At 28.4% G+C, this 15756-nt stretch overlaps 1 protein-coding gene across 2 annotated transcripts in view; it reads right to left on the bottom strand.

Annotated features, from left to right (window-relative positions):
* Positions 1–5637: 5637 nt before the first annotated feature.
* Rassf (Ras association family member) overlaps positions 5638–15756 on the bottom strand; it is a 44256-nt gene continuing 34137 nt past the window's right edge. For both annotated transcript variants that reach the window (XM_075358893.1, XM_075358894.1), the window contains 2 exons: positions 8148–8367; positions 5638–6261 (listed from right to left, as the gene is read on the bottom strand). In XM_075358893.1, the coding sequence (XP_075215008.1) occupies positions 6201–6261; positions 8148–8367 (281 nt within the window). In that variant the 3' untranslated portion in view covers positions 5638–6200. The remainder of the gene's footprint in view (positions 6262–8147; positions 8368–15756) is intronic.

Genomic DNA, 15756 nt, shown 5'->3' with positions numbered 1-15756 from the left:
TTATAAAAAATAGAAGAAACTATAACTTAAAACTGCGTCTATTATGCTAATCAATATGACAAGTTGTGTAGTGACTGGCAGTCAAAGTTTTCAAAACCCTTCTATATTAATGATGTAACAGCAGTATGTTAGATGTAATGTTGTAGAAGTTTCTTTAGAGTAATATATTAAAAAAAAACCATGCAAATATTTCCATAATCAGACTTAAGTATTTTGGGATGCCCTTCACATTTTAATATTAATATTCAAGTTATCCTAAAAAATTTGTCATTTTTTGTTGATGCCTACAAAGGATTCAGCAGCAGCAGCAGCACTACACACTAGTATAGAAGAATGTAACATTAATGTACAGTAAATTACATAGTAGACCACAAACTGCAAAGTGAAACTTTATTATTATGTCAAGCTGATAAAAACTATAAATCACCTAATTACACATCAAACCATAAAAAGTGAAATGACAAAAGTGTAATAAATAATTAGGTTAGAACTAATCAATAAATATAATAAACCAATGAGTTTCAAATAAATAAAGGTGCATTGAATATATATTATTGAGACGTTCTGGATAAAATAGCAATAAATATTATAACACCAGATAAAGTACTAAATTTAATACAATAATTATTGATGAAATTTTCCATTTATTTTTTCTTACAGATGACTAACATTTTCTAAATAAAATATAGAAAAACCCTGTTTATCCAGTTACAATTTATGCAAATAATAGTACTTTTGAAATCAGTTAGCGGGTGTAGGACATGCTCCTTTCTCACCACACCTATCTTATCAATTCTGGGTAATAAGCTGCTTATTGTTGATCGTAAAGAACACTTTATTGGTAATGGTAGTACTTATATTTTATGCTCCAAAAATTGTTTTGTCACATGTTAATAAATAGCATATAATCTCTCTTCTAATGTATTATAAAAAAAATTCAAATTTTGTGTTTTTAATTCTGAACTAAAAAAAAAAAAATATGAGCATTTATAAAATATGTAAACCTATTTCTGCAAAAGTGAGCAATTGAAATTTAACTTGTTTGATATGTTATAAACAGATTAAGTTTCTAAAAATTACACTAGCAATTTTATAAATAAATAAGTATACCATCTAGAGAATTTTTTTTTAAATATGTGGTTCACAACAATTCAATTCTAAATTAATTGATTTTCATGATACTTATAATACTGCACTATTAAATATATGTATTATAAATTAAAAAAAAAAAAAACACATTAATTTCATTTTAATTTTTATAAAGTTTGACTCTTAGAATTGTTTAAAGCCATACTTTATATTTAGAAATATAATAAATATTATACATACATTTTTAAATAAATAAAAAATTGTTTCATTGTGGAAAGACTGAATATATACAAATAATTTCAATATGCAATTTCTAAATTATAAATTTCAGTGAAGAAAATTGTCATTTTTTGATCGAATGAGTGTTTTTTGCTTCATTATTTAAAAAAAATTATTTAGGAATATATAATTGTTTATTTCTACTGGATGAATTTTTTTCAATTCTTTTTTTTACTGTCAAAATCTCATATGTCAATATGTCATTATTACACTTCATAAACTGAAATGCGGATACAACTTTAATTTTCTGTCACCAATTATTGCAAGTTGATGTATAAAATTGGATTAAATTTGTGTAGGTAAACATGACAGTAGTTTATCATACCTATAATAATCATAAGTTTTTATATCTATTTATTTTTAAAAGCATGGTTATCCTTTTCTAATGCATATCTTCTTATATTTCTTACTGATTAGGACTAATGAGAATTTTTCAACAAATATCTTTTATAATTATTATTGTCAAGGAAAAACAATTTTTACATATTATTATTATTATGAGGTGACTGCATGTTGTCGATTTAGAAAATAAAATATTTAGAGATAATTTTGTAGCGCAGAATAAAGAATAATTTAGGTTAATCTAAGATGTCTTAGATTAACATATTAATCTAAAGGCAAGTACCTTAGGATAATAGGTTAGCATAAATAGATTATAAACAATATGGCAGTACAGTTAAACAGAGCAACAGATCACAGTGCCAAGGCTCTGCATAACCTATTGTTTAAAGTATACTATTTTTTTTATAGGAAATAAAATTGTTTTATAATGTTTTGTGCTTTGTGCAAGTAAAAAAAAATACTCGAAGCTCGAAGTAGCAAAATTTTTTATTAATTTTCTTTGGCAACTACAGCCTAATTTGCCAATTACAGTTATTACTGTACTCGTTTTTTTTTTTAGTAAATAATGAATTCTGTAATTTGTGAAAAATGGCATACCTGACCAGGATTAAAACCCAGAACTTACTGGATGAATGACAGAAATGCTACCACTCTACCAAAGGTTGACAAGCACAATTATATAATAAGCTTGAGCTTGTAATTTTATATACTGTGTATCAACTGAGCCAGGTGGTTATGTTTTTTCTCACTCACAGAACATTTTTCACATAAAATGAATATGCTCATGTATTACAGCGTTATCTGAACAAGACAATGAAACGAAAATTTATTATGTAAAATATACATATTAATGACTGTATAGCAGTGAACATGTTGATGAATATGCATCAAATATATTTTATAATTACATTAACAATTATACTGACAACACAGCACAGTACCAAATTACACAATACAGCCATACTTCACAGAATATAATTTATTTGGTTCTCATTTTATCTAGATAAACAGGGATTTACACTTAATTATAAATTAAAATTAATGGTAAATGATAACAAAAAGCTTACCCTTACAATTAATGCTTAATGAGAAGAACAAAAGGAAGATAAATAAATGAAATGTACCCTTATAAAGGGAAAATGACAAATGAAAAAAAAAATAACAGATCAAAATTACATTTATGAAATACATAAAACCTTGCATTAATTCAGTACAACAAAATTAATATTATTCTCAATAACAATTATTTAGTGAATAATAAAATTTCACAGAATATTACATTATATAACTATCAGCTAAATTACTATGAATATATACTTAAAACAAAAATTACAAAATGATCTTCAAACACCACAGTGCAATTTTCTTTAACATAAAAATTAGACTAGTTATGATTCATTATGCATAATGAATAGACAATAAAAAAATAAAATAAAGCTGCATATAAACTAAGAAGAGTAACTAAAAGCTTACTAAACTGGAATAAAATAAACATAATGAGATTAAAAAATAAAAATGAGATTAAAACATATATAAATCTATAAAAAAAAACATTATTAACCAAACAGTTCATTCCGAACAGCATGAGTATACTCAAACTTCTCCCACTACATGTGTAAACAACTGGCTGTAGTAAGACTTCAGAATACTGGCATTATATTTCCTGTTTATTTTATTAATAAAAGTAGTCATTTTATAGTTCCAATAAAAGCCTTCTTTATATTAGGTGATGGGGTGTTGTCATGCTACTTGAATTGATGTATTTGTTTTTGTTATGCAATAATCAGTATTGCATTAAATCTACCTGACATTGATTGTAACATTGGCATATAACGATGAAGAAAGTTTAAGAAAAAACAATTCACTAGCATAAGTGCTGCCTATAAATTTATTACTAAGTTATTTAATATCTCATTAAGCATACTGATTAACTTACTAAGCTCTAAAAAAAGTATAGGGCCAGAAGTCTAAAAAAAGGTAGCTTATAATAAAAGCTTCGGAAAATGCATCTGTACTGTTAATTCAAGTTTTTTACACATACATATTTAAAAAAACTAAATTAACCAGTTTTCTTCCAGACACCAGTCCTTATTTATTACCCAGAATAATTTTGTTTAAAATTATGTAATAATTAATTACATACAAAATTTTTCTTTTTTTAATTACTAAACTTACACAACAGGAAAAAAGTGATTGACACTAGCGGCTTGTAAAAATGAGCAAAGGAGAAAGGAAGGGCGAATGTAAAAAAAGGTTAGTTTCTGTTGAATGAAAAATAAAAATTGTTGCTATGCATTACTTCAAGGTTGTCACAGTGAATCAATAGTAATATAAAATAACAAAAATTAAGACTTATTGGTTCACTGACTCGTCTCTTTTACAGCTTGTCTTTTACTGCAGTATGTGAAATGGCAACTCTAAACTGCTGCCTTCACACAGAAAATCACTTTTAAATTACTTAGACTTATAAATGCATTCCTCCTATTAAATAAATAACAAAGAAATTGTCTTCACAAGAGGGGATGGTTGTCCCATTTAGAATTTCAAAAACTATTTGTATAAAAACTATACTTGCTTGAATTTTCTGCTAAGATCTTCAGTGAGTAAGGTATTAAGTGCCAGGAAGGCTTGGAATTCCCATTTTCTAGTCAAAATTAAAATATTTTTAGTAAAAGTAGTCTTAAATTTAATTCCATTTCTATATATGAAATGTTTTTTTTTCTGAATTGCATTTCATGATATATGAATTGAAAATTTAATTTTGTTTATAAATAAAATTATATCCATAAAGATCTTTTCCTAAAAGAGAGGATGTATCCTCTGCAAATAAATTACAAAAAAATTTCTGCTGGAAGATAGTTGGGGCTCATGTTCAAAATTTAACAACATATTTCTAAAAAAAAATGTAGCGAACTGTATGGACTTTTAATTTGTGGTTTTATTATTTTATTTATTTTTTATTAAGTCCACGGAGAATGAGAATGCCAAAAAAATTGCTTTTCATTTAATTAAGAGTGTTCTTATATCAAATTGAGACATGGTATGATTTCAATCAGTAAGAGACGAGTTCAAGTGCTAAATTCATATCCCAAACAAATACTACAATAAAATTTGCCAATCAATTTATTTTTTTCACTTGTGAATCAAGTGTTTTGGTGTATGATTAGGAGGATAATGGATCTTCTGAAAATAACCACTTCTTTATAAATGTTCCACTACTGTTATTTACAAATTAAAATTATTTAGGACAAAATTATAAACTTTGTTTTTAATTTTATTTAAATCCTCCAAATTTCAGATTAAAATTTGAAAAATTTAATTATTAATAAAAACCCAATTTTTCAAGAACTGTTTTGGAGATGCTAATGTCTGGTTAATTAAGAGCTACACTGACATAGATCAAATGTAATACCACTAAATTTGAATAACTGGATTGTTGATAATTATATGAATTGTTGATAATTATTAAGATTTTGCTTTAATGGACAAGATACTTGTTTTAAAGTCTTGGCAGAAAGAATATGAAAAATATATGTAAATAAAATGAATTTTAGGTACAGTACAGATATCTGAATCCTTAATATTTATATAACTAATTCTCTAAATGAATGTATATCTATTTATATACATGATTGTACATGGAAAATATTATATTGGCTATAAGTCTTAAAAGTGAGTCTTATAAGTTAGCTATCTACCTAATTGACAATTAAATAATTAATTCGCTGAACTAAACTTTCATAAAACCAATGACTATATAACTACATATTTGTACAATATTAGTACTAAATAGACTAATAAAATTATTATTTATATAAGAAATAACAATGGCATGATTATTAATAACCACATATTAATAATTGATTTAGGCTCTAATGAAATATACATATATTAGTTATTGCAAATATATTTTAAAACGTACCGAATTACATAAGCATATTTTTTAAATATAATAAAATTGTAACCTGGTATGGTTAAAAATAGTGAATTTAAAAATCCTATGTACCTATCAGGATTAGACTTAATAATAGTTAATGCTGATAAACTTTTAAGATAGCATATAATTTTAAATACACTGCTATAAACATAAGATATGATATTGCATATATGATATTTGCGTGGGAAACAGTTGCATGAATTTAAGAAAATGTGATTTTTAAACTTTTATAACAATTCTTTTATCTAATTTAAAAGTTCAAGTACTTGAGCTTTCATTTCATTAAAAACATTTTTTAATCTGTTCAGTGGGTAAATATGATGAATGGAAAAATGATATAAAAAAAATATGTGTACGAGGAAAATCATTAAAACTGCAAGAAATGTTAACTATGAAATTTAGTTTGTTCATAAGTATTATCAAATTTTATATGAAATCTAGATAAAAGTTAATCTGCAACAGTTACAACTTTGAAGTACTTCACTATGTAGTTAATAACTAATTTGATTATGGAAATTAAATAAGATTATGGAACAAGATATGTTATTTTAAATCATAACCTGACTTTAAGATCTTCCATACGTTGCTTCATTCTTTTACGCATCTCTCGAAACCTGCAAAATAACAGTTAACAAAATTAATTATTAGGCCACATAGGTAAAGGTAACAAAGTAATACAGTTAACCTAAAATTTGCAAGAACATTTTTGTAAATTTGAATCAATTTGTTCAGAAACTTATAATAGGAATTTCAATTTTTTCTAATTGTTGTTTGTTTCTGATCAAAATTTTCAGAGTTGTATTTGAGCTCTCATAATTTATGAATCACACAACTAAATAAAAAAGAAGAAAGAAATATAAAGATTTTACTAGCAGACACCACATATCAATTAGCAGTTACATAGCATGAAAGAATAAAAAAAAACCCGAAATACTGCATCTAAAAATCACACAATCTATGAATTTATTTCTTACAAGGAAATACTACTTTTATCATAAAATAAATTATGTATATAATTTTTACTTTCCCACCTAGCGCTATAGCATTAGAAGGGAAGTATTGTAATCGTATTGTTCTGCGTTTCCACAGAATCTTTATGTTTTGACACCTAATGAACCCAAAAAAACAAAAACTAGATGGAAAAGTTCAGGTGTATGTGTTCAGTGTTTCATACCTTGTATTTCCAGAACTACTCGACCGATTTTGATCAAACTTGGTCAGATTACTTCTATATATGGGGTAATGATGACATTAAATTTTCAGCTTAAAAGGTATACATCTAATTTTTTTTGGCACATTTGTTAACAATTAAAAAATAATTCTAAAAACATCTTTTTGTAAAATCGCAACGCCACTCCAAAAATTTCTCTAAATAAACCAGTGGCTAAGTGGGCATAGTGCATCATTAGTACCCCCTCTCAACATAAGGAACGCTAGTGTAGCACTGACGTACAGCTGCTGTAATCGTCTGTTATGTTGTATTGTCACAGGTGAGTGGTAGAATTAAATAAATGAATAATATTTGAAGGATAATAAAGTATTTAAAGTGGCTGCTAGTACCGCCACACCCACGTGAATGAAATACCATATGCGTTGTGCTTTAGTTAGAATCACTGAATTAAATAAACAAAAAATATTATATTTAAATAAAATTATAAATATTTTAAATTAAGTTTTGTGTGTGTAAGCCATGCATCAGAAGAAAGTAGTGTGACTGGAAACTCATATCTCTGTGTTGTAAGTTTTTTTTTAATCCACTACAAACAATGAATAACAAACCAATTATTGTGAAAAAACTAAGAAGTTAATGTTTTACATAGGTATTATAAATCAGATAATGTATCAAGTGTTTTGATAGTTATTTGAATATGATTTACTATTAAGACAAAATTGAATATATCAAATTGTATTATGAAATAAATTTAACCTTGTTTTATTTCTTGTATTACACACAGCTAAAAACCATTATTATTAAGCATGCTGAAACGTATGAAAAACAAAAAAATTCAATTAGCATCATACACATTTGAAAAAAACAGTTTTGTATGAATTTATAATTTTAGGATAAAGATATAGGAGATTCAGTGTGATAGAAGGATATGAGCCTCCCATACAGTATGTGTGGTAACTGAAGTGTAACAGCTAACAGCTTGGAAGACAGATTTGCACAACGCACTAAAAATCTGATGATGGAGATCTAAATGAACAGTTTAAAGTGTAAGTATTTTTAACTCATATTTCAAAAGGAAATATTTGGAAAATTATACTTTACAAACTACTTCATGAACAGTATGAAAAAATACAGTTTAACCTATTCCACATTGACTGATATGGATTCATTTAAAGGTTATTAATAAGAAATGCAGAACATTATAAAAAAATATCTATTTTTATTCACCTTATCCATTTATGAAACTTGTTTATTTCATAAATTTTTATAAAAATACACGGTTAGTTAAATTGAATTTCTAAATCCACAATGTATGAAAAAAACACTCACTTAGAACGAATTCTTTTTGCTTCACGTTCTTCTTCATAATTATACCTTTCAAGTATAGCACGACACTCTGTAGTGCTAAGATTGAGGAACTGTGCAACCTCAGAACTTATTTCTTCTGTGCTGTGACGATCCATTAAATATAACTTAGCTACATCTTCATGAGGACCTAGCATTACTCTCACTAATAATGGATATTCATCTTCTCGCAACCTTCTCTGTTCTGTAATAAGTCAAAATTTCATGTAAAAACTGAAAAATAAATAATAAAATAACAAATTTTAATAAAAATAGCTTCCTTTCTTTCTTTTTCCTGTTTACCCTCTGGTAACTACCGTTTAGATAATACTTCAGAGGATGAATGAGGATGATATGTATGAGTGTGAATGAAGTGTACATGAGTGTGAATGAGTCTTGTACATTCTCAGTTCGACCATTCCTGAGATGTGTGGTTAATTGAAACCCAACCACCAAAGAACACCGGTATCCATGATCTAGAATTCAAGTCCGTGTAAAAATAGCTGGCTTTACTAGGACTTGAACGCTGGAACTCTCGACTTCCAAATCAGGTGATTTGGGAAGACGCGTTCACCACTAGACCAACCCGGTGGGTCAATAAAAATAGCTGAAATAAACATATCATTATTAGTAGTAGTTTTATCAATCGCAGACCTTGCTTATTTTATACTTAAAACCAATGTAAAGTTGAAAAATAACTATGAAAATCTACAGGACTTAAGGAAGTATTTAGTAGTATGTTAATAAAGGTACGAAGCTGAATATCAGTTTCAAATTTATCTTGGAGAAAAACAGTAGAGGTAAAGATGGAATAAAACATAAATGTGAAGCTGCTAAGTAGACTAGATGACTGAGCTATTTATGTGGAAAAAGAAGGATAGAGCAATGAGGTTACGAGTAGGCAGAATTGAATGACAATATTACTGCTACCTATAGCACAGCAGAGTAATTGAAGCTAGCAAGAACGGTACCTAATCAGAACCTTTGCAGTGAGGTATCTTGCAATGAGCAGTGCTCTTATTAATCAAGGAAGGGTGCTCTCAATAACCATGATGCTTCAAGATTAGAGAAGAGAACATGTATTCAGCTGAAGTTACAATGGCTTGGTGATGGGAAATTTCCCTCCACTGCTCCTCTCCTTCACACAGCTCTAAGAAAGATATTGACCAATTGATTGTCCAGTTAATTCTTTAAGCTCATATTTACTATTTATAAACAAATTTTTCCAAAATGATAAGTTGTTCTATCTAAATACCAAAACCTTACTAACCTTAGTAATAATGAAAATAGAATATCATTTCGCAGCAGAATACAAAGTTGCCAAAAGTAGAACAGCAACAGCCTTCTTAATTCAAGGCAGATGCCAGCAAGTGTTTGTTGTACAACAGAGATGGGAGAATTAAAAGCTATACAAATAGTAAAGCAACTTCCAATACGAACATTTTAAAGAAAGTCAAGGAAAGGATGGCTATATTGATTTGTGATAGTTATGGACTGTCCATGAGAAAATGAAATACTAATTACTAATATTTGCCATTGTCTACTGTACTTTTTATGGAACAATTACTGACGTTTTGGAGACAAATAATTCAGTTACAAAAAGAAAATGATTTTCAATGCAGCAAATAGGATTACTGATTAAATCCTGTTTATTTCAACATGCTAGTAGATTCAACAATTACCATAATCAAGGATAAAAATTGTTTATGTACACTTTACAGTTAAGAGAAACATTAATCATGTTTATTAATTAATCATTAATCATGTTTGAAGTACTTGCAGATGCAAAAACTTTTATTGTTTTTTCTATTTGAAGGAAAAACTCTTCCAATGAGTGAGAAATTACCAACTAGTGAAACTGTTAGATGACAAGAGAAAAAATGGGTGAATAACACCCTAATGTTAGACTGAGCAAAATGTTGTAGGAGTATTATCCCAATGCTCTTTTAAAATTGAGAAATATGTTAGTGACAGACAGTCTCTGTAAACAAGTGGACAGTTTATGTAAAAAAAAAAGCTTTCATAAAGTAAAACAGAGATAGTTTGCATTCCTGGTAGAATGACATCGTTACTCCAGTTAACTTATATTGTGTTAATTGGCCTTTCAGAGCTTATCTAACATTATTATTTGAAATGGATGGCGAATGCAGTCCATGAAATGGACTGTATACTCGATAGGAATACTCAAAAAGTCTAGATATTAATATTAATTTGTCTTCTGTTTCTACTGTTGCTAATCTTGAAGTATGGTTTAGTATTCAAATCTAAGCATAGCATTGCAATCACATATGAAGTTATCTAGCCAAAGAACATATTTTTAGTTTGCTATTATCAATTATAATATACTTGCTTCTTGTTCTTTTTTTTACTTTTATGTTAAGCATTTTTGTATTTTAATTTTTCAAGACTTATTTTTAATCAAATGTATAATCTTATATAATTTAATGAAGCAGAAATTTTTTGAGAGAGCCTTTAATTATCATAGAAAAAAGATGTACACAATAATAAATTTTTATTAATAATTATATTTTGCTGCTAGGATGCAATTTACGCGATTATTTATTATTTCTAGCATTTAAAAAACAATCTACACTTTGGTTCATCTGTAAATTTTGGCCTTCTATGCTGTTACATAAATATATACATAAGTTTGTTCAAATATTTTGAAAATACACTCGTATTACCTGCTTGCCTATTGGTAACTTTCTGTATAGAATTAAAATAAAACAACACCCATAATTCTACAAAAGATTAAAATTAATTTTCCATACAGAACACAGCTTTATGATCTCAGTATATGCTAGAGTTGACACTATATTCATTTCCTGTGCTAACTTCACATACACTGGGGACAATCAGCTTTTCATACTTGCAATCATTATATTAGTGTAACTGACATAAAATTGATAAAATTATGTAGATAATTAAAAATATTACCCTTTCCTTACCACAGTCCTACCTGTCAAACTTAACTAACTTTCCAAAAACTAATATCTAACTATATATACTGATGATATATGGTAATTTATATCATAGCATTATTTCAAATATAACTTTTTGTTACCATCCTATCAGAGGTACTTTTGTTTTTTTGCTGAGCAAAATGTTGTAGGAGTATCATCCCAATGCTCTTTTAAAATTGAGAAATATGTTAGTGACAGACAGTCTCTGTAAACAAGTGGACAGTTTGTGTAAAAAAAAGGCATTAATAAAGTAAAACAGAGATAGTTTGCATTCTTGATAGAATGACATCTTTACTCCAGTTACCTTATATTGTGTTAATTGGTCCTTCAGTGCACTAGTTGAAGTTGAAGTGATCAAACATTATAAACTAAATTATGAGGGTGATTTGAAAGGTCTGAGAGTTGGCTTCATTGATGTGTATTGAGGGGATTTTCAGTTAGTACTATCTTTTGGAAGAATGTACACCAGATTTTGATCTTATCAGTTAATTTCTCTTTGTCTGACATCCATTTGGATTGAGAAAGTTGAGTGATTTCTAAAAAGTGGAGTTGAGTTTCATGTGTTGATTAAACATTATTTTATGAAGGGCAAATTGCCTTTAGAGACTAAAAGAAACTTTATAAATATCATGGTGAATTTGCACCTTTAATTAGAACAGTTTATAAGTAGTCTCAAAGTTTCTGAAGTGGTCATATAAACACAAGTGACACCGAACTTACTGGACACCTGGTTGAGGTCACTATTCCAGAAATGATTGATAAAATTCATGATATGGTGATAGAAGAATGAAGGTGCATGAAACTGTTAGTGCTGTAGCCATCTTGACTGAGTGGGTACATAATATTTTGTATCAACACTTGGGCAACAAAAAGCTATCTGCAAGTGGTGCTGCAATTGCTGACAGTTGACTAAAAACAAAATTGTGTGGGGTATTCCATAAGCAGTTTGCTGCTGTTTCAGCGAAATCCACAGGATTTTAAATGTTGCTTCATCACTGTAAATGAAATATGGATACACCTCCACATCCCTGAGATCAAGAAACAATCCAAACAACAGGTTTCCAGTGAGGAGTCTGCACCAAAAAAGGCAAAGGCTGTTCCTTCAGCTGGAAGATTATGATGACTATCTTTTTTTTGGGATTCACAATGGATAATTCTTGACTATTTAGAAAATGGTTCAATGATTACAGGCAAATGCTATACATCATTACTAGACTGTCTGAAAATTGAGCTGCAAGAAAAACGTCTACAATTGGCCCATAAAAGATCCTTTACCATCACAATAATCCACCTGCTCACTCCTCTATAGTTTTAGCTGCAAAATTGATGAAGTTAGGGTTTAAATTCATTCCACATTTGGCGCCTTCTGACTACTACTTGTTCCCTAACATGAAAAAATGGCTGGCAGGACGGAGATTTTATTCAAATGAGGTGATTGCAGGAACAAATGATTATTTTGCCAAGTTGGAACAATCATATTATTTAGCGGCTTTTATTTTTGCACAGACTTTTCAAACCACCCTTGTAGTCAGTGATGTCTTGTTCACTTCATATACTGAAGGAGAGGTTAGTGTTTTTACAGTTTAATATGATACTAAAGAAAGTGCAATCAGAAATGATTTTTTCCATTTCAGTCAGTGTCATCAGATTCAAATACTGATGACACAGCTGGAGCAATGTGGCGAAAAAGGACTGGATACACAGGTTTGAATATATCTTTAATATAAATTTAAATGTATCACACAGATAACATACAATAATTATTTTTAAAATCTTTTCAAAAACTATAATTTTTACACATCATCTTACTTCTAATGAATTGAATAATTGTAGTATGCTACTCTTCACAGTGAAGAGGTTTCTTCTTTTTTTTTTTGAAAAAATGAATTTACAAAATCATGAATTTGACATATAAATCCATGATTATTTTTTCCTTATAAGTTAAAATGTATACATATATATATATACAGGTATAGACAAGACTGAAATGAGGACATAATAATTTCATTCAGTACATTTTATAAAATGAAAATCAGATCCACTGAACACGTTTAGAAGCTGATGGCTCAGTATGTCCTACTATCTATTAACTAAATTAATTAAGACAAATTTGAAAATTTAATAACCTTCCCAAAGGAAGCAACAATAGAAAAATATTGATATTCAGAAAATGTTGAAGTATGACAAAATTTTATGGATTTGATCTTAATTTTTTACTAAAAATGACATTCAAGTAAGAAAATGACAAAAAAACAGTTTATGATCAAGAGATAGCATTCACGAGCAAATTCTTCATATATTATATACATTCAAACTCCCTCATAACAAATGTCTAAATTGTGAATTTTTCCAATTTTCCCATTTAGTGAAAGTTTTTGGAGAATGGTGAAAACGTGGCATTATTACATTACAAAATGTCTCTACTTAGCGAAGTCAAATTTCTATATAATGAAGATTTTTGTTGTAAATACTGGGTATAATAAATGAAAATGGCAAAAAATTAAATTGGATAAAAATAACGAATAAGTACTGTATTGTGTTTATGTAGACCTACATTATTTTTTCTCAATTAGTGTACTGTATGAACGACGGGAATTTTCTGGCATCAGAACATCGGCAACTAAAATTTTTTCGCATTCCTTTCTTAAATTTGTCTTATGCTACTACAAAAGTAAGCCTAATGTGTAAATGAATAGCTATTCAATCCTAATCATACTGTACGAAACAGATCAGATCTAGTGGTTTTGTTTTGTTCCAATATCTTTGGGAGATTATGTTTTTCTTACTGAATATACAGTAGTATAATGCATTTTTTGTTGTTCCGAGTACCATATTTTCCCGTGTTGTTTTTTCAAAGTATTGAACCATGAACTGGTGTAACTTGTATTTTCCGTGCATTGGTCTTATACTGTGTATGTGATTTTTTTTAAATTTCCAAAAGAAGGTGTCTGAGTGTCAAAGAAAAAATGCAGATAATCGATGAAGTTGAAAAAGGAGGTAAGAAAAAAGACATAGCAATTCTTTTTGGTATAACAGCAAATTCTCTTTCCACAATATTAAATAAAGATTCTATTAAAAAACAAACAGAAAATTTAGGCAATAATAGAAAGTGATTTAAATTTTTTATTTATGATCGAGTCTTTTATTTATTGAAGAGGCTTTTGTTTATTGAAGTGGTTAATTGTAGTTCGTGAAAAAAATATACTGGTATTGGAAACCATTATTAAAGAAAAGGCTTTAGAATCTGCCAAAACACTAAATTGTTCTGATTTTCAAGCTAGTACTGGTTTGCTTGACAAGTTTAAATTATGGAATGCTCTTGTACAAAAAGTTTTATGCTCATGTACAAGAAGAAGAATCTATAAAAAATGGAAGGAAAACATCTTTCTTAACCCATTGCATAAATGCAATGAAAATAATGTTTTTAATGCTGATGAGACCAGGCTACTTTTTTATTAATGCCTTCAACAAAATGTTAGCTTTTAAGAACAAAAAAATGTTTTGGTGGAAAGTACAGCAAAGAGAGGGTTGCTGTAATGGTAGCTGCCAGGATAACCGGTACTAACAAGTTCAAAGTTCTAGTAATCGGAGAGTCCTCATTGTTTTAAAGGCATCAAATCATTAGAGATAGATTATGATTACAACAGAAAAATTTGGATGACAACTGAAATTTATACAAAATGGTTAATAAAACTTGATGATGAGATAAGACAAAAACATAAATGCTTTTACTTATAACTTTTTACTGTTTAGCCTCTGGAACCACTGTAAGTTATTACTTCAGAGGATGAATGAGGATGATATGTATGAATGGTAAATGTAGTGTAGTCTTGTACATTCTCAGATCGACCATTCCTGAGATAGGTGGTTAATTGAAACCCAATCACCAAAGAACACCAGAAACCACGATCTAGTATTCAAATTTTCTTAAACTAGTATTCAAACTTATTGATAACTGCCTGGCCCATCCCCCCGCCATGTGAATTTAAACATGAAATCTGTAACTGTTGCTTACTCTCCGCCAGGTAAGACTTCAAAACTGCAACCAATGGACCAGGGTATAATTACAAATTTAAAAGTTCACTACAGAAAACGAATTCTAATGAAGTTTTTTAAAGGTATCAATGGCACTATTCTGGTTAAAAATTTAATAACTTTAAAAGTATTGCTAAAATATCTAAAACATGATATAATGATGTAACCCTGAAACAATTTCAAAATCTTTTAAAAAAGTTGAGTTAAGTAAGAATGAGACAGTAACAGCCACCAATAACAATAATTTTACAACTGAAGATATAAATGAATTTGAAATTCCGTTATTTCTTCCCAATAACTGAGGTAAATTGCAAAGCAACATGAAATTAGAACTGCAGTCGGATGAATACCTAATAATAGATGATGGAATAGTGGCAGCAGAGCATCCTAATGATGAGGAAATAATCAGAGACATAGTTGCAAAAAAACTAGTAGACCCATAAATTGAAGATAAACTAGATGAAATAGATGACTGTTAAACCTACAAATGACGAGTTATTGCGATCATTCGATATGATAAGAAATGGGCTTCTTCATTAATTTGAAAATGTATTGCATATTATGTTTAATTGCTTGAATAACTTAGAATCTTTTTT

Source organism: Lycorma delicatula, chromosome 3 (genome assembly GCF_047948215.1).
Source record: "Lycorma delicatula isolate Av1 chromosome 3, ASM4794821v1, whole genome shotgun sequence".
Classification (NCBI taxonomy): Eukaryota; Metazoa; Arthropoda; class Insecta; order Hemiptera; family Fulgoridae; genus Lycorma; species Lycorma delicatula.
The sequence above is the reverse complement of the archived record's forward strand: the minus strand, read 5'-3'. Positions and strand labels throughout refer to the sequence as shown.